This window comes from Lacerta agilis, chromosome 13 (genome assembly GCF_009819535.1).
Source record: "Lacerta agilis isolate rLacAgi1 chromosome 13, rLacAgi1.pri, whole genome shotgun sequence".
Classification (NCBI taxonomy): Eukaryota; Metazoa; Chordata; class Lepidosauria; order Squamata; family Lacertidae; genus Lacerta; species Lacerta agilis.
The window spans coordinates 6525015-6552184 of NC_046324.1; the positions used below are offsets into that span (position 1 = coordinate 6525015).

General features: G+C 49.3%; 1 protein-coding gene across 1 annotated transcript; it reads left to right on the plus strand.

The window, feature by feature from the left end:
• The first annotated feature begins 1243 nt into the window (after positions 1–1243).
• On the plus strand, positions 1244–17623 carry LOC117057133 (dual oxidase maturation factor 2-like). The gene is made up of 7 exons (XM_033167937.1): positions 1244–1280; positions 5525–5686; positions 9175–9232; positions 9618–9752; positions 12133–12346; positions 13912–14123; positions 17015–17623. The coding sequence occupies exons 2-7, from the start codon at positions 5540–5542 to the stop codon at positions 17215–17217; spliced, it is 969 nt and encodes a 322-aa protein (XP_033023828.1). The 5' UTR covers positions 1244–1280; positions 5525–5539; the 3' UTR covers positions 17218–17623.
• Positions 17624–27170: the final 9547 nt, after the last annotated feature.

Sequence of the window (27170 nt, forward strand, 5' to 3'; positions counted from 1 at the left end):
CTGATGGGAGTTGTAGTCCTACACTGACTATCCCTAATATGCATGGATGTGCATGTAAACACAGGCCCTTAGTAGAAATTCCAGACTGCATCATATACAAAACGCCTGCAATGTTATTCTGTCCCCCAGTGGTGAAACTTAGCCATGCTTCTTTTTCCTTCCAAAGTAACAATGGGTAGGTAGAAGACAATAAAATTGCCTTAGGAGTTAAGAGTCTGCAAGGTCCTCTGTGCGTGCTGGGCGCAGTGCCAGATTTACGTATAAACTAAACAAGCTATAGCTTAGGGCCCCACTCTCTTGGGGGCCCCCCAAAAAATTAAAGAAAAACAACAACTGGATGTACATTTCCAAAATATAAGATAAAAAACAAATAAAATAAAACCAAATGCAGAAACAGTGTTTTGTGTTGTGTAGGCTCCTATGATGTAAGTAATGGGCCCCACCTGCTAGCCTGCCCCCTAAAACAGACATAGGCAAACTCTGGCCCTCCAGATGTTTGGGACTACAATTCCCATCATCCCTGACCACTGGTCCTGTTAGCTAGGGATGATGGGAATTGTAGTCCCAAACATCTGGAGGGCCAGAGTTTGCCTATGCCTGCCCTAAAATATCACACACAAAGGGCCCCATTACCTTCAGTAGCTTAGGGCCTCATCAAACCTAAAACCAGCCCTGGCTGGGCGAGACGGTGGGGACGATCAAGTGAAGTCCCAGACGTGAGCCACAGATGTGGGGAAGCAAGCCGGTTTCCCCGAGAAGAAAAGTTCCCACGCGCACTTCCCACGGCTTCCTTTTTCGGGATCTTTGCCTTCGGGCAACGAAAAAGAGCTGTGCGTGATCCTCGCGGCAGCCGAGGAGGCGACTTGCTTTCTTTTCCCAGGTGAAAATCTCCCCCTCTCGCTCGCTCGCTCCAATCCTGCCTTTCGCCCCGCGCCCCGGACACGCATTTCGCGGCACACCCTCCCTGTCCTGCCCCCGGCTTCGCCTACCTCACCTGGGCCGCTCGCTGCGTCTGCTGCTGCCGTCCTTGCCACACCGCCGCTGACGCTTCTCTCTGGCCCCGGAGTTCGCGCGCCACCGTCGCCGCTGCGTCTGTCCGGAATGCCGCCCGTCCCGTCGGAGCCGGCTGGGGAGGGAGGAGCCGGGGGCGGGGCCGAGAGCCTCATTTGCATGACGCCGGCACGCGACCCTCCCGGCCGCTATATAAGGGCGCCGCCCCACACTGGGCGCCCACAGCCCGCTCTGCGCTCAGCTTAGACGGCGTTGCCGAAGCCCCGCCGGTAAGTCTCCCGCGCAGCTCTGCTCGCGGCCGCGCGGAAGGGGGGGCGCTCGCCGCGTAGCGCCTTTGCCCGACGGGAAGGGCCCAAGCAGGGAGGAGGATACCGCAAAGACCCCGCAAGTTTCTCCTCCGCGCCGCCACCTCCAGGGTCCCTAGACTAGAGCTCCAAAGGAGACTTATAAGCAGAGGTTGGATGGCCGTATGATCCAGGTCTAGGAGAAATTCCTGCATTGTAGGGGGTTGTACAAGGTGACCTTCGGGTTCCCCTCCAACTCTGATTCTGTAAGGCAGAGCAAATCCATCCCTTTGAACCGCTTTTCATGCTCAACTCCTGCAAGCTTCACGCTGGCAATAGAGCCGAGTGTCCCTGGGGCGCGCGTGCACAGGATGTGCAAGGTGTTTAGTGTTCATGGATGCCCGCCGACCGTCACCGGAGGGTTTGAGCCCCCATGGGATGGATCTATTAATGCAGGGAGATCCCAAAGGTAGCAGCCAGACCCCTTTCTCAAAAGTGATTTTGACTCCAAACGGGGTGCGGTGGGGGAGACGGGAGTTCCCGTCGAGCCATATGTTGGAGATAGAAGGCTTTGTCTCTGAGCGTCCGCAGAGCGCTCCCCCCTTTTTCTGCCATTAGCAGGGAGCCTTAGGGGCAGTAGGTGCCCGTCAGTACGTCACCCAAGTGTTTTTAAGCTCCCGAGCCTCTCCTTTGAAAAACGGCGTTCTGCCGTCGGGGAAGACACGCGCCTCATACGTCTGCAGCCCCCCTCCCTTTCTGTAAGTCGCTTGCCGGCCTATTTACCGGCGGGCTACCAGGCGCAATGGCTCCCTATTACCTCGAGGATCGGTGCATACCCGGGGCTGGGGAGGGCGCTGAGGCGCTCGCGCCCCACAGGCGTCTGTTTTGGCCCTGGGAGAACGGGATGCCGGCCTGGCAGAGAGGGACCTGCCCTTTGGGCTGGCCCAGCAGGGCTCTTATTGTGTTCTTAAGGCGACCGGCTTTTCTTGAGCGGCTCCCGCCCGTCGAACATTTCCCATGGCTCAGCCCTGCAGGGCGCGGTGGGGCGTCGCGCGTTTCGGGCTCCGCGTGGCCGCGGCACGGAAGACAAAACAGCGGCGTCTCTATTCTGCGGTACCGCTGCGCCCCCCCCCCCGCGCGTTCTGCAGCCTCAGATTTTCCAGACGCAGGTTTGGGTAACGTATGGAGGGTTTTCCCAAGAGGGTGGTGAGGCAAAGGGGTGTCCTCCAAAAGCTGTTGGACTCTCTCATCAGCGCCTGAGCCTCCGCCGCGCCAAGTAGTCAAGGATGATGGCAGATGTAGTTGAGCAGTGAAGGCGGGCGCCACGTTGGCTACTGCTGGGCCGGGGGGGGGAATACCACTCCCCGCTTTTAACGTCATTGGTCGCGCATCCTGATCGCCAAAATGCCCGTTTTGGCAAGCAGATTTCCTCTTAAGTATTGACTGTTTGCTACCTGCGCTAACTTCAGATTGAGGAATGGGGCAGACGTGGAGGGTTAACTTTTGAGTCGTCATCTGCCACCGCCCCGCCGCTACTTGGATGTAAATGACTATGCACACCCCTTTTTTGTATTAGATCCTCACCATACATTTAAAGCTCTGCCCCCTCCATAAGAACCATGGGAACTGTAGTTTATCGCTCAGTTACATATCCCAGTGCCCAGGATTCTTTGGGAGAGTGCTTTAAATGTCCAGCAAGGATGTGGGAGATCTGAGTAGCTGACCTCCTGTGTAGTTCTGTTCGCTACTTTTTCATCCCACTCTTCCTACCGCAATCTCACGGTGGCCTCTTTCATCACTACAACAACCCTGTGAGGTAGGCGAAACCAAGTGGCAGTGACTGCCTAAGGCCAGTTGCTATCATAGCTGGGTGGAGACTTGAACCTGATTTCCCCAGTTCCAGCCCAACTCTCATCCCAAACTAGCTCTCAAAATTGCAGCGGCTGTCATGTGTCCTGTATATTATTGTGTGCTTCAAGACTAGGGAGGTCAGGTGACATTTGGTTTTTCTTTTTCTTTTTCAGCATGGGGGGGGGGGCTATATGATGTGGCACACAACTACACACACACAAACACACACACACACACACACACCTTTCCAGGTCCTTTCCCCATAATTTTCCTTATTTCAAAGTCTGAGGTCCTAATCTGATGTTAAAACCATCACACTGACTCTCACAACTCCAGGCGCTTTCCAGACCCAGGCTTCCTCTCCAAAAGCATGGGAAGATCATAAAAAAACTTTATAGGATGCTGGGGAAACAGACAGGGATGGAGCTAAAACCTCTCGTTGCTCCGCAAACATTTCTCAGCTGATTTGAAGGGCCACCCAACCTTTTGCCATGGGGCAGGTGGGAGTTATTAGCGGGGGGGGGGGGGGCAGAGAGCCAGTGTGGTATAGTGGTTAAGAGCAGTAGACTCGTAATCTGGTGAACCGGGTTCACGTCTCCGCTCCTCCACATGCAGCTAGAGTGTTTGTTGTGGGGGAGGAAGGGAAAGGAGAATGTTAGCCACTTTGAGACTCCTTTGGGTAGTGATAAAGTGGGATATCAAATCCAAACTCTTCATCTTCTTCTTCTTCAGTAGCCATGCCTTTTTCTTTGTCCGTGACTGATGGGTGTGACCTCTGTTTTCTTTGGCTGGCTGGCCATCTGCCCAGGCTGCCTGTTGAGGTTCGTACTTTTCAGCTAACCTACCATGCAGGGCTGTTAGGTTTGTTTGTTTTTGGGGTTTTTTTTAAAAAAAGAGACACACCTTAAGCTCTTTGGAGTAAAGATGGCACAGGAGTTAAACAAACACTTGCCCTCTTCTGCAAAATCTCTCCATGTTGTGTCATGTTGCTATAAAGTTTGTGCGCCACCCTCCAAACTCTGCCAAGCCGTCACAGGATTCCAGGCACTCACCCTGGGTTGTGTTTCCGTTGGGAAATCGAGGCACAGCAGTGCCTTTAAGATATAGTTTATTGTACACATATTTATTCCTGGGTCTACTGAGGAGAGAGTTTTGAGTATTACGGTACATTTCAAAAGGGGCTCGTTCCCAGGAGCAGTGCAGCATCGGAGTCCCAAGGCATCTTTGCATGCCATCTCTGTGCCTCTGTGCCAAGATGATCCTCCCTGCATTGCCTCTGCCTGGAATTTGGCCCACTTTCGTTCTTCCCAAGAAACGCTGCTCCAAGCAGCTCCTCCCTCTGTCTTGCTCACCCCTTCTCCAGACCTATTTGTTTAATCAACCACATTTTTTCTGTGTGACATCATGCACCCTTGCTCCCATCACCTTGGCAACCTCCTCCTCTCACCAAGCCTGCCTGCGTGGTTGATAGTTTCCACTGAAGGGTTAATGACTCGCTTCTATTGTGGGAATGTTTTGGGATGCAGGAGAGGATATATTGTTTAAGATGTCCTATTCCAACTTGTGTTTACAAGTCCCAGAAATTAGCAGAGTTCTCATTCCCCTTTTAAACACACACGCAGCAGATAGCTTGCCCAGGTTTGTTAAAACCTCTGTAATGAATGTCCTGGTATTTTCCCCATTAATCCCTCTCAAAATAAGACACTACACCGTCTTCTATAAAAGTATAAAAAGAGTTTACTCACGAGAAATCATCTGTTCACAATTGGATCCCAGACGGCAGACTTAAACTTAGTAAAAGTTACTGAGTAAATACTCAGGAGACTGTTCCATAAGGGAAAACAGTTCCTAGAGCATCTCAGTGGTGCTCCTTCCTTGGTCCAAAGTGTGGTCCAAAAAAGGAAGATGGAGACTGGTCCCTGTGGTTTTGTGTTAACCTGCCCAGGTGAGACCACACCCACCTCCAGTTACACAAAGGAAGTCCATGCCAGCCCAGGGGAAACAGCGAGTTCCGACTGGCTGGCCTAGAGTTCCCCTTCTATGTCCCTGCTAGCAATGTTGTGTTTGACTGCTCCTGCGTTTTACATCCCACATCTATGACTTTTGTCTTCTGTCTTCCCAGGCATCTTCCCTTCAGTACTCCCAAATATTATCTAAATTCTACAATGTATTATTTTCTAACACTCACTAACTCTGGCAGTTATGGGTGCCCTTTGCACACCAAACTCTGTTATCCCAGATTTGCCAGTGTTTTAGATGGGCCAAATTAGGCCACTTGAGACATAAAGGGCACCGGCGCATGGGTCCAAAGGCACATGAGGACTCAGCAGGTCTGGATCTGGGCAGCATTTGACTCGCCTTTCACCTCTGTCTTGCAGGTATCCTGCCTCAGAATGACGCTCTTTGATGGCATCTATCCCTTTTACCCTCAACCCAGGAAGCCCTTTGTCTTTGATGTGGATACAATCATTGTCATTATTGTCTTCCTTGTAATTGCCTTCAGCTTCCTGCTCATCCTTCCTGGAATTCGGGGCAGAGCGGTGAGTACTGTTATTGAAGGAGGGCCAAAGCTTAGTAGTAGAGCATCTGCTTTGCTAGAAGGTGGTCCCAGGTTCAGTTCCTGGCTTCTCCTAGTCGGGCTCAGAGAGAGTCACGCCTGAAAATGCTGGGAAGCTGCTGCCAGTCAGTGTTGATAATACGGGGGTCAGAGTGTTGTTGGCATCCATCTGCGAGGAGTGAGCCTTCAGGGGTGAAATCAAACCATTGGAGTATTACAGCATGTGCTGTGGCTATAGAGACCAACACAGGAGAGACATGTTTTGTTGCATCCAGTTGTGCTGCTACATAGTGGCATAGCAAGGGAGGGGCGATAGGGCCCGTGTTCCAGGGGGGGGTTAGACTCGGCGGCCCCTCCCACCGCCTTGCACCCCGTCTGTGCTGCTCCACGGACGGACAGGGCAGGCCCATGAGCCACCGTTCACCCGCACTGCACATGCCCATAAATTCCGGGCATGCGCAGTGCATCCGAGTCATCGCCGCTGCTCCCACGGCAACAGAGCGAACCGCCGAGTGAGCGGTGGCTCGTGGGGCTGGCCCAGCCGTAAAGCAGCACGGACAGGGCAGCCCCACAAGCCGCTGCCCGCCCGGTCACCGCAGGAGCAGCAGCGCCAGGCCGGATGCACTGCGCATGCCCGTCGCCTTTTGTGCTCAGAAGAGCATTATTATTGACCCCTGCAATGAAACGGCAATACGCTTGCATTCGTTTTAAATGAAAAGCAGCCTCGGGAGGCTGTGGTTTTGAGCAAAGGAGAGACAGCAAAGCAGTGGCAGGAAGGGAAGGTGGTAGCTGACTTTGCTATTAGAAGGAATTAGTATTTAAAAAGAACAGGACTTGGGAGCTGTGTTCACTACCTGTTTTGCATAGCAGTAGCACCATCTCCATACGACGATACAACTATCTTCAGTTATTAGGCAGTGTGTGGGTGTGCCTGTCTGTGTGCAAAGCCATAAAACCACAGAGACTTGCAGCTGCATGAAGCAACTGTGTGTGAATGCTTATGCAGGAAAGGAAAGGGAGTGATCAGCGCTGGATTTAGGGTGGTGCGGGAGGTTTCTCACACAGGGTGCTGAGCTGAGGGTGTGCATAATAATAATAATAATAATAATAATAATAATAATAATAAGGATACCTGCTGAGAAGAAACATAAAAAGCAACTGTACCAAAAGGAATTATTGTGGAAATAAATACTTAGGAGGAAAGCGCCAAATTTTGTCCTCACTCAGGGTACCATATTATCAAAGTCCACCCTGGGGGTGGGGAAGGCAGGCTCAGTAGCAATCTCCACAGTGGTTAGAGCCATTAATTAAACATTAATTTAAAAAAATAATCCTGGCAGTTTTATCAACCTTTTCAGGAGTACATTTCCTTCCCCGTCCCCAACCCTAAAAGTTCCTTTTCTAATAGCTCCCAACAGTCTGTTTGCTTTCTGGGAACATATATGCACAAATATGTGCTTCTTAGTTGCTTGCGGGATATTAGCTAGACCCTATGATATGGAAGGGACACGGGTGGCGCTGTGGGTTAAACCACAGAGCCTAGGGCTTGCCGATCAGAAGGTCGGTGGTTCGAATCCCCGCAACGGGGTGAGCTCCCATTGTTCGGTTGCAGCTCCTGCCAACCTAGCAGTTCGAAAGCACGTCAAAGTGCAAGTAGATAAATAGGTACTGCTCCGGCGGGAAGGTAAAGGGCGTTTCCTTGTGTTGCTCTGGTTTTCCAGAAGTGGCTTAGTCATGCTGGCCACATGACCCAGAAGCTGTACGCCGGCTCCCTCGGCCAGTAAAGCGAAATGAGCACCGCAACCCCAGAGTTGTCAGCAACTGGACCTAACGATCAGGGGTCCCTTTACCTTTACCTTTAAGATATAATGGGCAGGGTTTTCCTGCCCTGATAGTTTGCATAAGACTACAAGAAAACAGAATCAATGGACCATGGCTGGAAGTCTCTCGCCAACCACCTTGGGAGCACTTTTTACAAGTGGTGTACCTGACAAATAAGAAACCTGATCCAGGAATGTGCACCCCCACCAGACAGTGAATGTCACAGTCTATTCTTCCAACTGTTCTTACATTTGCATTGGCAATTGGTTTTGGGTAGTTCATACTCAAACCTTTGTTAGTGTGCCAAGAGGATACACTGAGTTGAACATGTACCGGCCTCTGTTGCACACAGGGATGTGAAGTGGAAATTCTTCCGCTTTTATTTCATTTCTCTATACTATTATGGGCTGCCCCATAAGACAAGTTTCCTGGGCAGCTCTCGAGATAAAAATGAGAATAAGTTACATATACATATACATATACATACGTGTGTGTGCGCAACAAAAAACCAACAAATAAAACACAATTTAAGGCAGCATTGGCCAAGCTGGGGCTTTCAACTCCCCCCAGCATGCTAACAAAAGTCAGTTGTTTCCAGCGGTCCCTTTTAAACTATTTTTGTCTATCAGAAGCACTCTTCCTTATTTTATTTTTTTATAAAGCCTGTCAAATTAACCGGGCATAATGTGTTACCGTTAACTCAGTATAAGGCAAGCATGCTCACCAGAGCCCCGTCCATTTAAGGGAGTGCGAAATCTTCCAGTTCAAAAACCAGATCCCCAGCCATGCTGCTGCAACAGGTTCAAAAACCACTCTTTGCTGCAAAAGTGATTCCGGCAGCCTTTGGTGTGCACTGCACTCGCCAGATGGATGTTGGCATGAGCTTGCTGGAGTTGGCAGTGCTTGCCAGGCAGCACGGCATTTCACCTTATTGGCTTGAGTAGTCATACCCTTCCACCAAAATGGACTCCGAAAGCAGCTTCTAAAAAGATTCGCTGAAAAATTCAACTATAAAATGGCTCTGTGGGTGGGTGTGAGAGGAGAGTCTTTTAATCCTTGGCACCTGGAGACGATGCCAAGGTTCCTCCAGGCTCTTCCTTCTAGAACTGGCATGGTGTATTCACAGGAGTTTGACCACCAGAGGGTGACAGACACTGTGCTGTGCTATGCTGTGTATTTATTATTACTGTGATTTTAGAACTACATTTCTATCCTGCTTTTCCTCCAAAGATCTCAAGGCAGCATGTGCGAAGGGTTCTCCTTTCTCCTCTGCTCTGTCCTCACCCCGGCGCTGTGAAGTAGACCAGACCGAGAGATAGTGTTTGGAAATGCTTTTAACTAATTGGCAGCTGGGGGAAGGGGAGTTTAGTTCAGGGAAACCCCAACCCTGCTGATGCTGCTCGGTTAAAAAAACAATCTCTTTCCCAAAACAGTTTCTTTAAAGCAGGGGTGCAGAGCCACGAGTTCATGGGCCAGATATGGCCCCTGGAACGTTCCCACCCGGCCCCTTGCAAACCCTCCTTCCCACCCCCACGCCAAGTAGGGCTGGGTGGCAGCAGGAGGGGGGGGCGGAAGGGAGATTAAATTGTAACCCAAGCGAAAGGCAAACCCTCTTTCCCACTTTGACTTTCTGTTCTCTTTCGTTGGCAGAGGCTGTACTGGCTTTTCCGGGTCATCGCAAGCCTTTTTATCGGAGGGGTCATCGTTGGTGAGTCCCCTTCTCCATCTGACCCTCAGCTAAAACCCCCCATCTTTGGCCTTCATTTGTGCTCACATCCAGGCTGTACATTTTAAGTCCCCTCTGCTCCCCCGAAAGAATTCTGGGAACTGTAGTATGTTCAGGGTGCTGGGAATTGCAGCTTCGCGCAGGGTAAAACGGCAATTTTCCAGGATTCTTTGAGAAGCCGTGTGCCTTAAAAGTACGGTGTCGACCTGACCCACATTTGCAAACCTCTGCTGCTAATCTGTGATTGCAGAGGGTGGTGGCGTGTGGAACTAAAGGGGTAAATTCTGGGGGAAACAGCCATCCCAAAAGAGGGCTGGCATCACTCTCCTGCGCCCGACACTCACAGAGACTTTCCGCACCTTTGCAGCTGTCCACTTCACCTCTGACTGGGAGAGGGCACAGGGAACAGCGATCACCACGTACAAGTCTTTCAGCCCAGCTAAGGTCCATGCAGAGATCGGGCTGCATGTCGGTCTGGCAGGACTCAACGTCACTCTAGTTGGTGAGTCTGGGGTGCCAGTATGGAGGGGGAGAGTCCTAACAGTTTGTTTCTGGATGTGCCTCAACATTTGAGTCCTATCAGTTCCAGCTACTGTATTGCAAATACCATTGCCAGGTAACGTCCCTTACCATTGCAAGCCCATGTGGTATAGCGGTTAGAGCATTGGACCAAGGCTTGGGGGGGAGCAGGGTTCGAATCCCCACTTGGCCCTGAAGCTCACTGGGTAAAGGTTGGGCCAGTCGCTGCCTCTCAGCCTAGCCCACCTCACAGGCTTGTTGTGGGGATTAATAATAATAATAATAATAATAATAATAATATATTTTGTACCCTGCTCTCCCCAGCTGGGCTCAGAGCAGCTAACATCATATAAACAATACCAATTATTTAAAAGAGGAGGGAGAGAATTATGTATGCCACCTTGAGCTCCCTGGAGGAAAGGTGGGTTAAAAATGTGAGAAATAAATTAACGTCGTGGGTTTATTATTATTAAATTTTATTTCCTGCCTTCACCCTAAGGTCCCAGAATCAGGTTACAACAATTAAAAGCACCATATTAAAATGTTCAAAAACAGCTTTCAGACGGAGAAATAAGGTGGATCTGTGGCAGCAGCCTCATCTTCTTAAATTCTTAGCACAGAACTGTTACAAATAAAAAAGCAAGCATCCTGTTGTTCTCTGCAAATTGCTACTTTAGCACCACATTCGTGTTACATTGGCAGAAACTTAAGCAACATTCTGAGATATTCCTGCACGCGTGTAAGGATTCCTACTAGTGCAACAGGACTTCACCCCATTTCTAATAATAATAATAATAATAATAATAATAATAATAATAATAATAATAATAATAATTTATTATTTATACCCCTGCCCATCTGGCTGGGTTTCCCCAGCCACCCTGGGCGGCTTCCAACAAAATATTAAAATGCAGTATTCCGTCAAACATTAAAAGCTTCCCTAAACAGGGCTTCCTTCAGATGTCTTCTAAAAGTCTGGTTGTTGCTGTTCTCTTTGACATCTGATGAGAGGGCGTTCCACGGGGTGGGTGCCACTACCGAGAAGGCCCTCTGCCTGGTTCCCTGTAACTTGGCGTCTTGCAGTGAGGGAACCGCCAGACCAAATATGCTCTGGAGTGTTGGGGAACCCCAGAACAGTTTTAGGGGTGCTTGGGGAGAGGAGAAGGGCAGAATGTTCCATTGTGTGAGGAGAAATGTTTGCACTCACAGAAACCTAGACTTTGTCTTACGTTTTTCTTTTAAAGAAAATAAAAAATAAAATAAAAATCCTTCCAGTAGCACCTTAGAGACCAACTAAGTTAGTTCTTGGTATGACCTTTCGTGTGCATGCACACTTCTTCAGATACAGTTTTTTTTAAAGTATTTTTTATTAAAGGTTTTCTTGATTTACAAAGGTAGTGCAATGTCTCTCTCGTATTTTTTCCGTGTAACATTTTTACAAATCAGTTTCGTTTGTTGAGACCTTAGGAAGAGAAGGTGAAAAGGGGTGGGTTGTCAGCAGCGCGTTTCTGAAGCCCGTTACCTGCTTCTTGCATTTATATCCCACCTTTCCTTCCATGAGCTCAAGGCCCCATTTTATCCTCACAACAACCCTGTGAGGTAGGTCAGGTCAGGCTGAGAGAATGTGACAGGCCCAAAGTCAGCCAGTGACCTTCCTGGCTGAGTGGGGATTTGAACCTGGGTCTCCCCAGGCCTGGTCAGGCCTCCTCACTCCTATGCCATGCAGTGGTGTCCCTCTGAGGTGTGCTCCTACCCGAACCTCTTTAAGCATTGTGCACATCTCTGCTGCCATTTCTGCAGTGCACATGCACCTCCTCGTCCCATAATAAGCAGGGGTGTGTCCATAGGTTGTAAAATGGCCGAGGTTTACTTGGCTGGGAAGAAACCACGGAAAAGGGAGAAAGACCAAGAATGCCCTAGCCTTGGCATGGCTACCACTTCAAAAACCCAGCCCTTCCTTGGAATATATATATATATATATATATATATATATATATATATATATATATTAGTTAGTTAGTAATGTACCAAGCAAATAAGGGTCTTTGGATAACCTCTTCTGTGATTGGATGCTGTTTCTGGGGGTGGGCTAGGCTCCAGGAGGGATTTTGAAATGTCTTTATAAGAGCATGCCTGCATTGTTCTGGGTTTCCCCCCCTGAAAATCACTGCTGTTGCAACAGCTTCAATAAAGATCAAGCTTACTAGCTGCTTTGCTTCTCAATCTTCTCTGGTTGGCCTCTGTTCTTTACTCCTACCAATGGAGAACCTGCAAAGGACTTTGCAAGGGCTCTTGTGTACCCCATAAGGGAATAAGGGCAGATTTTTTCTTACAACAGACACTAACCAGTCTTGCCTCTGCAGGAAGCCCCGTGGAACAGCTCAATGAAACCATCAACTACAACGAGCATTTCTCCTGGTGGTTTGGGGCAAACTACGACCACGACTTCGACGAAGGCTTGGAGCACGGCCTGCCCAGCCCCATCCTCTACGTGGCAGAGAAGTTCACCGGGGACAGCCCCTGCGGCCTCCATCACCTCTACAGAATGGCAGGGCACTATGCGTCGGCCACCCTGTGGTGAGTGGGCCTCGCCAGGCTCCTGAACGGGGGGCCCTCACTGCCTTCCCCCAGACATCTTGGGATTCCAAAAGGGATGGGGGAACCATTTGAGACCAGCAAGCCCAGGCTCTTTATCTCCCCATTGCCTTGTGGGTGGAACCCTGCCCCCAATAATCAAGTCACGTTATTTTGCCCATGGGAGTCTCCAGAAGCCCCTTTCAGAGCACTGCCTTGCACTGCACTTTGAAAGGAGCTTTATTATTATTATTATTATTATTATTATTATTATTATTTGTACCTCGCCCATCTGGCTGGATTTCCCCAGCCACTCTGGGTGGCTTCCAACAGAAATCAAATACAAAAATATCACACATTTTAAAAAAGCGATCAGACATCAGCCTCAGCCAGCATGACCAATGGTCGGGGGTGATGGGTGCTGGAGTCACAGGAGCATGGGGGGGGCACTAGGGTGAGGAAGGGCTTCAGACAGGGCTTCAGACAGAAGTTTCCAGGGCTTCAGACAGAAGATCTTTCCAAACGCTGCTTAGCTGAGGTTTTGGATGGAGATGCTGCAGATTGAGGCCTGTTTCCAAGGTGGCGTCAAGTCTAAAGTCATTTAGCCGTGGAATGTTTTGCACCAGTGGAATGTTGTTGTGCAGGATAATGCATGAGAACATAAGTAGGGCCCTGCAGGATCAGGCCCCTGGCCCATCTAGTCCAGCATCCTGTTCGCACTGTGGCCAGCCAGATGCCTGAGAGAAACCTGCAAACAGGCCCCGATCCCAAGAGCCCTTTACCCCTCCTGAGGTTCCCAGCAACTAATATTATTATTTGTCGCATTTATATCCCAACTTTTTCTGTGTGGAGCTCAGGGTGGCTTACATAGTTCTCCCCCTCCCCCATTTAATCCCCACATCAACCCTGTGAGGTGGGTTAGGCTGAGAGGCAGTGACTGGCCCAAGGTCACCCAGAGAGCTTCATGACCAAGTGGGGATTTGAACCCTGGCCTCCCAGCTCCTAGTCCAACACTCTAACCATTAAGCCACCACTGGCTCATATTCAGAATTCGGAAGCTATACTGCTTCTGTCCATGGAGGCACAGCATAGCCATTGTGGCTGGGAGCCATCAAGACATAGCTGTCAACTTTTCCCTTTTCTTGCGAGGAATCCTATTCGGAATAACTGGAATTTCCCTTTAAAAAAGGGAAAAGTTGACAGCTATGCATCAAGAGCCCCCCTCCTCCTCAAATTTGTCCCGTCCTCTTTCAAAGCCCTCCAAGTTGGTGCCTGCAGCAGTGAGTTCCATAGTTTAACCATGCATTGCATGAAGAAGGCCTTCCCCTTTGCCTTCCCCCTGAATCTCCCAACATTCAGCTTCGGGTTCCCGGTCGCTTTGTGGAGCAATGGATTGCGCCGCGAATTCCCTCTGCCGCAGATGCTGCGCTGGGTTTTCTCTGTTGCGCAGCGTAAAAACGTGGCCCCTCCCCATGCAGCCCCTAAACCGGTTGACCTGCTGCACGTGGAGCGGGTCTCTTCTCCCCTGAGCTGCGATAAATGGCAGGCGCTTTGTCTCTTCCCTGCAGGGTTGCCTTCTGCGCCTGGTTGGTCTCCAACATGCTCTTCTCCATGCCGGTCCCCGTCTATGGTGGCTACATGAGCCTCGTCACGGGCTGCTTCCTCATCTTTGCTCTGCTCTCTTTCTCCACCGGGAGGAGCGCCTCCTGCGTCATCCAGTTTGGCCCCACCTCCTTGCAGCTCGCCTACGGGGCATCCTTCTGGCTGACGCTTGCCACAGGTGAGCCTCTCCTCAGTGCCTGGGGTTCAGAGCACCTTCCTTTATCCTCAGAGCAACCCTGTGAGGTACACTAAGACACACACACAAACACCCAGAGAGAGAGAGACTGGCCCAGGGTTATCCAATGAGCTCTGTTAGGGTTAATGGGCACTGCCCCAGCAACCTCTGCACCCCCCCAACAGCCCCCACCTGCCTGCCTTCTTATTGATGACCAGTCCAGGGGGAGACCCTGCTGCCATTTTCCTCCTCCTTAATCTCAGTGTTGCCCCTTGCAGAATTCAGCAAGGAGGAGGCAAAGCCTGAATTATTTTTATTTTTATTGTTAATGAGTTGTCCCTGCCAGCTGTGTGCTCTGACTTCCACCCTACCAGTCCCAAGGGGTAGCAGCAGCCTCCACAGTGTGAACCTAGAATCATAGAGTTGGAAGAGACCACAAGGGCCATCCAGTCCAACCCCCTGCCAAGCAGGAAACACCATCAAAGCATTCCTGACAGATGGCTGTCAAGCCTCCGCTTAAAGACCTCCAAAGAAGGAGACTCCACCACACTCCTTGGTAGCAAATTCCACTCCCGAACAGCTCTTACTGTCAGGAAGTTCTTCCTAATGTTTAGGTGGAGTCTTCTTTCCCCAAGTGGGGATTTGGACCCAAGCCGCCCTGGTCCAACTCTAACCACTGCACCACACTGAATGTTATTGGAATTGTGCACCCTGCAGTATGAGTGCACCGTACCAACACTGAATTGAGAATGACACAAGCAGCGCTGGTGTTGGTTGCTGTCACCGTGGACCATGCGGATGGTCCCTTGTGAGTCTAGTTGCACATGTAGTTATGTGGATGGGCACCCTGTTGTTGCACAGAGCTCTGGATGGGGGGTCCTTGCAGAAAATTCATGGTTGTCTGTTGACACATAAAACCCAGTGTTTGATTATTATCTTTGAAGGGGGGGGGGGGTCCAGCACCATGTATAGACTCAACTATTGGAAGTGAATACCGGGGATCAAAGCGTTAACATACAAAGAGCACAAACTATAACAAAAAGTAGATTGTATATGGGATATCAACAAACATATAGCCTTTTGAATACTGGCAATAAAGAACGGGTGTGTAGGTATTTTTGGGGGGGGGGGTGTTCCTACACCCAGCTCTGTCACTGGAGTCACGGGTGGCCTCAGCTGGTAATATGGCTATGGCTGTTTCTGGATCGGAATAGTTTGACCAGAGTTGCCCATGCGTTGGTAAGCGCAATATTGGATTACCTCAATGTGCTTTATGTGGGGCTGCCCTTGAGGTTGGTCCAGAGGCTGCAGCTTGTGCAGAACAGTGACTAGCTCCCTATGGGGACAAACTATCTTTCTCATATAACTAGTTACAGGTAGGTAGCCGTGTTGGTCTGCCATAGTCAAAACAAAATAAAATAAAAAATTCTTTCCAGTAGCACCTTAGAGACCAACTAAGTTTTTTCTTGGTATGAGCTTTCGTGTGCATGCACACTTCTTCAGATACACTGAAACGGAATATATATATAACTGTTTGCTTGAGGGATTGGCGCAGGCTGCCAATCTGCTACTGAGCCGAGTTCACAGTTTTGCTCCTAACATATAAGGCCCTAAATAATGGGACCCGGGTGGTGCTGTGGTCTAAACCACTGAGCCTCTTTGTCTTGCTGATCGGAAGGTCAGCAGTTTGAATCCCCACGACGGGATGAGCTCCCGTTGCTCTGTCCCAGCTCCTGCCAGCAGTTCGAAAGCATAGCAGTGCAAGTAGATAAATAGGTTCCGCTGTGATGGGAAGGTAAATGGCGTTTCCATGCAATCTGGCTTCCGTCACAGTAGCCCATGGCACCAGAAGTGGTTTAGTCATGCTGGCCACATGACCTGGAAAGCTGCCTGTGGACAAACCTTGGCTCCCTTGGCCTGAAATCGAGATGAGCACTGCACCCCATAGTCTCCTTTTCTCCTTTGACTGAACTTAACTGTCCAGGGGTCCTTTACCTTTTTACCTTTTTTATAAAGCCCTACAAAGCTCAGGACCAGGTTGCTTATCCCTTATACTGTATACATAGTAGGTCTCTATGGTCTGCATGGGGGCTTATTTGCATTCCAAAAATCCCAGAAACCTGCTCCACAGTAGCCCAGAGCAGCACTCCCGGTGCAACTGCCTCTGATCTGTAGAACAGCATTCCTGTTGAGAGATGACGGTCACCTGCTGTCTTCACTTTCCAGAAATGACTGAAGATGTTTCTGTTCTGACAGGCCCTCCCAGCTGAATGAATCCGTCTCTGTCATGGGTGTCTACTTGGTATTAAAATAATAATAATCTGCTGCTGTTTCATTTTGAGCTGTTTTTTATTGCATTCTATGCATCACCTTGAGAAAAGGTGTGGAAGGCAATAGACAAAGAGTGCATTATATGTTGCATGGTGACAGTGGCATCTTGTTGTGTAACTGTCACACAGTGGTGTGCAGGCCAGTTGAGCTGGCTATTTCCTCTACAACAAGAATGCAGGGATGAAGCCCACCAGGCCAGTGATGAGAAATGAGCAGAGCAATGAATGCATTTTTTCCTTTTGTGCTGGATCCGGTTGACCCACTCGCCCACCTTTTGATATCCAGGCAAGCAAAATAGTCATGATCAGAGTTCCAGGCAAAAGTGCTTGAGAAGGGTGCAGAGTGATGCCCTTGAGGGCTGTGGCTAGGGGGAGATGTTGTAGGAAGGCCTGGAGGAACTTCATTTGAGCCTGAGGTTCCCCACCTGCAGCTCTACAACTTTATTAAACTTAGCATGAAAACAAGTATAGATGCATCAAATCTGCCATTCCGGCTTCCTTCCTCGCCAGCAACAAAGTCTGTCTTTGGTTCACTAACTGACTGACTGTCTCTGTGTTTTCCAGGGCTGCTCTGCTTCCTGATCGGAGCCGTGGTGATAACGCTTCACTATACCTTCCCCGACCTCCTAAAAGCCTTCTTTGACCTGTGCGAGGATGAAGAGGAGGAAGAGGGGATGCTGGGAGAAGTGTACATTAACCCCCACTATGCTCGAACGAAGCCAGCTCCTTCGCCAGCCAATTTGAGGCTGACCATCATGGACAGCTAGAGCGAAGCTTGTGGTGGGACCTTCTGGACCTGTTTTTCCAACGGGGACATTGATTGTGATCTGCCCTGGCGTAGCCAGTAGAGAAGAATGACTCTATCCTATGCACTGATCCTGAAAAGGGGCAGCTGGAAGCTGGGCTTCTCTCGCTGCCCACAGCCTACGGCAGCTGCAGTTCAGCAGCCTTGTTTTTATTAAGTCTGGAGAACGATCGGAAAGCACTTTGCTTGTTTTGTTTGGGGGAAGTAATGCCTCCAACCAGTGGAGGCTGGTAGGGTGGGAAGCAGGGAAGTCTGCAGTAGAGCCAAAGCGAATGTTAGGCAAAGCCAGCTGCTTCCCTGCTGAGTCCCAAAGACAACCCTGAGGCCGGGAGCCGGTGGCTGCTCCTTGAGGTGGATGGGCAGGGGGACCCAGCCAAGAGCAGCCTGCAGTTGAAGTAGCGCCCCTTTTGCCCTGATGGATCCATCTCCATGGCCACCAACCAAGGGATGAGCATGGAGACGTTACAGGCAGGGGACAATGGAGTCCAGAAGAGGAGGCAGGCTGCAAGGAAGGGTTCTGTTAAGCTAGTGCTGTTAGGTGAATGGACAAGACTCAGAATACTTGCTGGCTGGGGTCAGTGGGAGGTCTGTAGTTCAGCAGCATCTGGAGGGCCAAAGATTCCCCACCCTTTGTGCAGACCCTCGCCTGAGCAACAAAAAAATATTGTAAAATGTGCCTGAACCAACGTATATAAAGCAGGCGTTGCTGTTTTGCTCTCTGCCTTGGTGGGAGACAAAACCCACCAAGCTGAATGTCAGAAGTAGCTCTCAAGTCTCACACAGGATGTAGAAGTGAACCCCCTTGCACCTTGACTGATCCCTAAGCATCTCAGTCTTGGACACAGCTCTCCTTTAGCAGCAACCTCCATGTGGCACTTCAAAAGCAGTGAGTGCATCCTAGGAAAGGCCCTTTCGGAGCTCGTTGATGTTACATTTTGTGTTTCTGTGTAGTAAACTGACTTGTTAATAAAATTGTAAAAGCCATTTGTGTTGTATGTCAATGTGTGTGAAGCATCATGAGGTTTGTACCTTGGAAATATTTGTACCAGTGCTTCTCCTGTTGTTTTGATACTCAATTGGAGCGTTTTTGTTTGTTCTAGCCTTCCTCAAAATGTAGTCCAAAACACACAGAGGGCACCAGGTTGGGGAAGGCTGGTTTATACCCAGCATGAGTAGCCTGTGGCCATTCTGACATTATTGAATTCCAACTCCCATCACCCCTAGCCAGCAGAGCCAATGGTCAGGGGAAATGGAATATGTAGTTCAAACATTTAGAAGGCCAGTTTTTCCACTCGTGGTTTATAAGGTACCATCCCTGATGCAATTATGTATAGTTGGCAGCGGTGTAGCAAGGTCAGGTGGTACCCAGTGTGGAATTTTTTTGTCACCCCCCCCCCCCAATCGACAGCTCAGGGTAGGCTTTGGAGTTGTGGGCAGATGGCGCACCAAATGTCACCCCCTCAGTGATTACATCCATTGTGGTGCGCCCCCTGTCCCCCTTCCTACGCCTCTGATAGTTGGTCAGCCTGGGTCAACTGGACTTGGGTTACTCTAAACCAGGGTTAGCCAACCTGGTGCCATCCCGGTGTTTTGGGCTACAACTCCCCCATTCTGGGGCCAGTGGCCAGGCTGCCTGAGGCTGATGGGAGTTAAGAGTCCACAATAGCTGGAGGCCACCAGGTTGGCTCTCCCCACTTTGTGCAGTACGTTAAGATTATGTGCACCACTGCAGTGGGTGTGGCTAAAGCGTTGGAATGGGAGAGCAGGACAGCCATGCCTTTGCTTGCTTCTTCGGATTTCTTCTCCAGCACTGCAGCTTCTGCTAGATCAAATGCAGGGGGGGGGGTGCTTTGGCTCTACAGATGTTACTGAACTACAACTCCCATAACCCCTAGCTTTTGAGCATGCTTGCTGGGGTTGATGAGAGCGGTAGTTCAGCAACATACAGAGGACCAAAGGTTCCCCAAGCCTGTGCTGGATCTTCTGCAGAGGTTCTCAACTACATTCTACACATGCAACTGAAGTGTCACTTCTAACAAGGCAAGGAGGAAGGTTTACCAAGGGAAGAAGAGCTATTGGGGGTGATCAAGGGCAACCAAGTTTGCTGTTTGATCATCTGCTATGTCTGAGCCATCAAGGCAGATGTGGCATGACTTCCAACAAGGCTCAGATATCTCTCAAGAGCAGCAGTAGGACGGGTACGTGTGGCTCTCTAGTTGATGCTGGACTACGACATCCAGTTTCTCTTGACTATTGGCCATGCCCGCAATGCTGATGGGAGCTGGCATCCAACAACATCTGGAGGGCTACAGGTTCCCCATCACTACTCTGGTATCAAGGTGTCTCTTGGACACATGGTTGGCATTTCCTATTATGTTTGCCAATAGCTCAGTAGTAGAACATTTGCAGGCAGAAGGTCCCAGGTTCAACCCCTGGAATTGGCAATCAGGGCTGGGAATGCCCCCTGCCTAAAGCCCAGGAGATCCACTGCCAGTCACAATAGACATTAGTGAGCTAGACGGCCCAATGATCTGATTTGGTATAAGGTACAGTAGCTTCCTATTAGAAGGGAATAAGATGTGGGAATGGCTCTGGCCTTTGGTTATGACACACTGAGCCAAGTAGAGCAGAAACAGGAAGGAAAAGTGGTCATTAGCCCTCCATACCTGAGAACATCCTGGGAAACAGGAGAGTCCTTGAGGGTCTCTTAGCTGCGTGCATAGCAGGACTATTGAGGTACATTGCCAACCAAAGCGACGACTGACTTTGTGGCCTATCGTATATTACTCAAGCAGTAGAGCAGTGCAACTCTTATCAAATGATGCATATGCAAATAAAGAAATATTAGGACCTATTAATTTAAATATGGAAGTGCACACAGGAGCAGTTGGAATCTCACACGGAAAACATCCGCAAACCACCCATTAGAGGTCTGCAATGCTGGTTAAGGGATTCAAGTGTAGAATTATTTGTGGGGGGTTATTTAATCTGCATCGTGGGATCTGAAAGCTGTTGTCAGCAAGCAGACCAATGACTCCTAGTTTCATGACTGCAGAGGAGAAATATGAAAGATACCCTGACTGAAGAGGCGGGTGAGGTACCTGAACCTACCCATCTGACCACCTACTGCCTGGGTCATTGGGGCATCTATGATTCCATTGCTAAGGTTTGTCTCCCAAAAAGGTGTCTCATGTCCTCCAGAAATGACCCTTCTTTCCTCTACAGACTAGTCCATTCTGTCAACAGCAGCTGTCAACAACTTAAAACAGACTGGTTGAAATACAGTACTCTCTTTCGCAGAGATGTGAAACCTCCATATCTCCTTGGACTGCATCACCTATCAGTCCCAGAGAGCATGGGAAATAATTGGGGGTGGTGAGAGTTGTAGCCCAATCAACATCTGCTTCTCCATCCCTTTCTGAGCTAGTCCTTCTGCGGCTGCTTGCTTTCTCCTACTGCACACAGTGACTGAAAACAATCCTCTCACCTGTGCAAAGAGAGACATTTATTCGTCATGCCTCCTCCACCAGCCGCTGCAGCACATGGAAATGCCAGGAATTTTCTATACAGTCAATACTTGGTTCTTCAGAGGAAGGGGGTGGTCAGTATTAGGATTACAGTTATAAATTTGATATTTTACACCACAATTCTGGTATTCTTGATGCTTTCATTGGGAACAGCCCTTCAGGAGCTCCCTTTCCCCCCAAGTCTGTGGTGTTTTCCTCAGTTCATCCATTTAAATGTATTTTGCCAGGTACTTTGTGAAGAAAGGTATCTCCTGTAATGAAAAACACATGCATCAGTACCTTACACTTCAACATAACAGAAAGCAAACTGGCCTTGCCCACTGATGAGAGAAAAGTATAGCTGCCCCATCACCGCTCTGGGTGGGTTTTGCCCCCTCCTGGGCTCTGTGGGTTCCCTGATTTATAACTTGCTCTGCTTATGGAAGGAAGTGACATGATCTCATCTTTTTAATAAGTCAGCCGATGGAGAAGGATGACACCCACCCTTCTGAGGCCTTCAGGTGACATCAAAGATGACATCAAGTTGTTGCACTGAAATGGGGTCTATTACATTAAGACCTCTCTGGTAGTGAACCTACCAAGACCAGAGAGTGATGAGCAACAAGGATCTGGTGGTCACTAAGATGAGGCACCTGGGTGGGATTCAGGACCTTGGAGAGCTCTCTAACTCAAGCCAAACTGCATTAAAGGGAGAGGGGTTCTGGTACCAGCCCACAAGAAATAGCTGGAGGAACCTAGGAAGTACTGACTCTGCCCACCTGATGAACTTGGAAGAGGCAAGAATCTGGCCTGACAGTCAAATCCCCACTCCAGGATGCAATTAAACCCCAGTGTTTGCTGGTGTGCTCCCTACAGTAGGAGGAGGACCAAGGGAAACACATTGAGAAGACATTAATATATAAAATACAGACACCGGCTTTATTCCTTTCCTACAAATTCCTTACATAGTTTCCTTTGATGGCTGCAATGCATCGCACGAGTGTCTGCAACCAGTGTTTTTTTTGGGGGGGACGCAGGGGTACGCATACCTGTGAATCTCTGTACTTTTGTCCATTTACTGTATTTATTTTCCCTGATTTGAACTAAAAAATGGTGCTTTTCTTGAGTAAAAATGAGAGTACTCCTAAACACTTTTAAAGAAAAAAAGCACTGTCTGCAACACACAATGGTCTGAGCACAATTAGCTAACTCAAATATGGACCACATCTCACAGGGGGTCCTGTTCTCCAAAATGAGACTAGAATTAGTTGACTCTGGCTCCACCTGGTGCAGCAATCAAATTGCTAGCACATTTGCAAAGCTAGGCAGGGTCAGGTATGGCTTCAAAATGGATTGGGGGCCATGTGTTGAGGTTCCTGCATTGCGGGGGTTGGAGTAAATGACCCTTGGGGTCCCTTCCAACTCTACCATACTATGATCCTATCATTGGCTCTACTGTCAGCCCCCTAGTCTTCTGTGCCACCAGTCGCACTGGGCACCAGCCACCACATTCGTTCCCTTCAGGACATCTAGAGAGGATGGTGCTCACCTGGTCATTGGGATCACGCTTCCCTTGGTTCTCCTCCAGCAGCTTCTCTTTCTGGAGTATTTTAAGAAGTTCGCTCATCATCAGGTCTTTCATCCCCTCTCTGAAAGCCTTGGGGGTGCTGTTGGTCTCTACACTTTCTGAGAATGCAGCCTGGACATGAGGAGAGCTCAGCATACTCTTCTTCCCCATGAAATGCCCTGAAATGACACCACCCATGCAGATATGGGAGCAGAGGGTGACTACTACAATTCTAGTCAGTACGGTGCTGGCTCAATTTAATTTTAATATTTATTTATTTTTGAAGGAGGGCTTTTGCGCACGATGGTTCGAGGGGTCTCATCACGGCCACATCCTCTTCCTTGCTGCTGTTGTCTGTCCATTGACTTGTTTTCTTCATTTGGGCTCTAACAGGGGAATGGGCATACCTAGGGTTCATCAAGTTGGGCCCTGCCAAAGGCACATGCCCGGGGTGTGTATGCAAAAATCATGCCTCTCCACTTTGCCTTAGAGTGGGGGCCATCCTTACCAAGGGTGCCAGGGATGGAGGCATGCAGACACAGCTCCTTGTCAAGGGCACAAGGGAGCCTAGATATACCTCTGAACAGGGCGAATGGAACCGAGTGCCTGGTAATCTGCAAAGGACAACTCCACGCAAGAACATTTTATTGCAGATTCCCACCTTTTGTTATATGCTATTTAAAATGGATTTTATTCGATATCACGTGTGTGCTCTTTAAAAATAAATGAATAAATAAATAACCCTGCTTTTAAAAAATCACCCCGTCTTCCCACTTTCCCAGGGAGCTTGTGGCCATCTCCTTCCCAGAATGCAAGTTTTCAAAGGAAGGAAACACTTTTAAGTAACAATCAAGGCGGAGAGTTGGACTGCATGACCTTCCCTCTGCCCCAACCGCCACACCATGGCAGCCCTGCAAGAGAAGCAATGGGGTGTCGTAAGGCACTACACTGTCTCCAATGCTATTTAACAGCAACATGAAGCCATCAGGAGCAGTGAGGAGGAGATCTGGAGCAAGGTGTCATCAGTACACTGATGATACCCAACTCTCATTTCTCAGTAACATCTGAACTGGGAATGGTTGAGCAGGCCCAGGGCCAATGTAGGGGCGCAGTGGTGGGTTGGTGAGGAATAATAAAGTCTGCACCCTAGCAGGCTGGAGTCTCTAGAAAAGTGGGTTCCAGACCCAGGAAGTCTGCAAGTTGCCTGCCTTGGGTTGAGTTGCTGTCCCTGACGCATTGGTGCTGTGGCTGGATTCAGCTGCCACTGGAAGTGCAGGTGCCCTTGGTGGCTATAGTACTTTTCCCCAACTTTGGCTAGTAAGACAGCTATGATTGTTTCTGAATCAGGACAGCTTGACCACAGTTGTCCATGCACTGGTAACCTGGAGACGGGATTCCTGTAATGCGCTCTGTTGTAATTGAAGTTGGTCTGGAGGCTGGTGCCGAATGCAGCAACCAGGTTGCTTGAGGGGCCGAACTACCGCCATCATGTAACCCTTTGTGGGATTTGCACCGGCTGCACACCTGCTATGAGGCCAAGTTCAAGGCTTGGTACTAGCTTGTAAGACCCTCTGCAACTCAGGACCAGGTTACTCGAGAGACTGCATTATCTCTTATATATGCAGCAGATTGCTGCTGTCTGTGGCAGAGCTTCTCCTACAAGTTCCGGAGTGGTTTGTATCCTGCATGGCATAGGGAGACCTGCAGGTATAGGGTGGTATATAAATCAAATCAAACCAAACCAAATCAAAATAAAATAAAATAAACTCAGAGCAGAGCAGTCAGTGTGGCGGCCGTTAGTCTTTGTAACAGCATTCCCATCAAGGCCCAATACCTGCACTTTCCATCAACAACGGAAGACATTTTTGTTCCAACAGCTGGATAAACAGGTCTGTGCCATGTGTATTTACTTCGCATTATTTTTAAAATTTTATCTGTTATTTTCTGCATTGTTTTAAACTGTTTTTAGCTGTTCTCGTTGCATTTATTTTTTTTTGCATCCCCTTGGGACATGTGTGTGGAAGGTGATTAATAAACAAATTAATGAAGTTTCAAGCATCACCGGTGGTGAAATCATTGCTGCTCTGTTAATTTGTCCATCCTGGACGGAGACTGGATTTTCAACCTGATGACACGGGGAGCTGTCCCTTCCCCTGCTGCTGAAAGCGTTGTTTTCTGACCCTCTGTGCATGGCTTTCCAAACAACCCCACACCCAAATCAAGCCCAGCACTGCATTAAAAGCTTAAAAACAAAACAAAACAGCAATGTATTGGTTTGCCATTTAGTTAAAGGATACGGTGTTAAAATGAAGCACAAAAATCTCCACCGCCACTGTAACTTTCGGCCATAGAATCACAGTGCTGCAGGGCACTGTTTAACCAAATCCCATTCAATTTTCCTTCTCTCGCCCCACAGAGTGACCCACCGGCTTCTCGGTGGTAGGAAGTGCTCCCAGACTCACCCCACCCCACCCCCATTCCAACAGATCCTTTAGACTAGCCTTCCCCAACCTGGTGCCCTCCAGACGTTTCAGACAGGGGGAATCCAAATGTGCCCTCGATGATGGACGGAACTGGCCACTAACTGATCTAGCAGCACAGATTCTACCCACCCACCCCAAGCCCGCCTCATAACTTTATTATCTTTACACATACGAAAACATTAAAAGCTTCCCGATATACAGGGCTGCCTTCAGATGTCGTCTAAAAGACGGATCCAGGTAAGGAGCACAATTCTGCATCCTCTGCTCCAGTCCTTCGTTGCCCCCCACCCTCTCAACACACACAGCCTTTTTTTCTGCCAGGATCTTTACTAACAGGCAACCATTTCCCGCCGTCTGCGTTGGGAAGCTGCCCCCTTGGCAGACCGTCCCGTCCAGCGCCACAGGGAGACGCAGCAGGGGTCGTACCTGTAGCCCAGAGGTTTTCCCGGAGCCGGATGGGTCCGCCGAGCGAGGGCGAGACAGAAAAGGTGGCGAAAAGGAGCAGATAAGCCAAGCTCCCCACTTGTAGGATCCTGTTGGCGAATCCTGCCGCTGCCATGGTTGGCTCTCTTTCCGAGCAGCAAGCGGACTTCGACGGGCGGACGCGACGCCCTTGTCTCGCCTCCTCTGACCACTAGATGGCTCCTCTCCTCCGAGCCTCTTTCCTGATCTTCGCCCCGCGTGCGGTCCTGCTGTTTAAATAGCCCAGCCGTCGGGGGGCGGGGACTGACGCGGGGGCATCGTCACCTTAGCAGCGCTTGCCCAGGGCGGGATCGCCCTGGACCTGCCTTGTCACGACTTTGAGGCCCAACGGGACGGTTTGGGGGCAGAAAAGGAGAAGGAATCGGGGCAAGCACGGATCCAAGGGAGATGGAAGAGCTTAGGGTTTGATCCGAGTCCACCAGCTCCCGGACCTATTTGGAGTGCCAGGCTCAATGCTGAACACCACGTGAAATAACAGAAAGGCAGTATCTCTGAGCACCTACTACAGAGTGCAGAGCGACTGGGTAGCCCTAGGAGACGGAAGGATGTGGTAAAAGCTGCCGTCAAATAAGCCACGAGAGCTTCCCCCACTACAAATGCCAGCGAGGCAGAACCCAGACGAAAGCGGGGGTTGGGTTGGCATTGGCCCAGCAAAGCGCCTTCCTCAATTCTGGGCTGGAGACCGTGCCAAAACACTTTCCTCTAGTCAGGTCCCATTGAATCCAGCGAGGCTTACATCCGAGTATAACCACGTGTGTGTGCATGTGAGGTCAGTCAAATGAGGGCCACTGCTTGAACACTGTTTGGCAGGGTTGGGGGGATCAGGACCTTCCATGGCTAGGAGTCAGTTCCTAGGGGCTGAGGCTTCCCAAAGTTGATGGGCATTGCCATTCAAATGGTGTGTGTGCACTATGTCATGTGATCTTCGATTATGCGGAACGGGACTTACTTACCCCCCCTCCCCCAACATTTTATTCAAGTTGATACCCCTGCTTCTATGCATTTGGGCCATTCCCACCTACCCATCGCAAACCTGCACTTCCATCTGTTTGAAAACTTTCAAGGGTTAAAAATAAAGTGTGTAAAAAAAACAACAACCCAGAAACCTTCCTTTGGGGGATTATAGGGGCAGAACTACCCGAAGTGTATAGAAATTTATGCACTACAGCGGCAAGACTGTTTTGTTGTTCAGTCGTGTCTGACTCTTCGTGACCCCATGGACCAGAGCACGCCACTGCCTCCCGCAGTTGGGCCAAACTCATGCTAGTCGCTTCGAGAACACTGTCCAACCATCTCGTCCTCTGTCGTCCCCTTCTCCTTGTGCCCTCCATCTTTCCCAACATCAGGGTCTTTTCCAGGGAGTCTTCTCTTCTCATGAGGTGGCCAAAGTACTGGAGCCTCAACTTCAGGATCTATCCTTCCAGTGAGCACTCAGGACTGGTTTCTTTAAGGATGGATAGGTGAAAATGGAAAGAAGAAGAAGTCCCAGCAAAAGAAGAATGGAAAGAAAAACTTATGGAAGATGCAGAAATGGCGAAACTTATGGGAAAAATAAGAAATCAAGGTAACGTGCTTTTTATAAAAGAATGGAAATGGTTTATGGAATATTTACAAACAAACTGTAAACAGATAAGAACGTTGACAGGATTACTGTAATAACCCACAGTTTCAAAAGTGTATACATTTAAAGTAGATGAATAACTGAGTAAATTAAGTTAATTTGGATATGCAGAGAATATTAAAAATATATTTTAGGAACCGCAGAAAGGAGGGGAAGGAAGTTGAGTTTTGAAATGTTAAAATGATTTTAAAATTATTGTAATGTATAAAACTGAAAATCATAAATATTATATATATATATTGCAGCAAAAGAAAT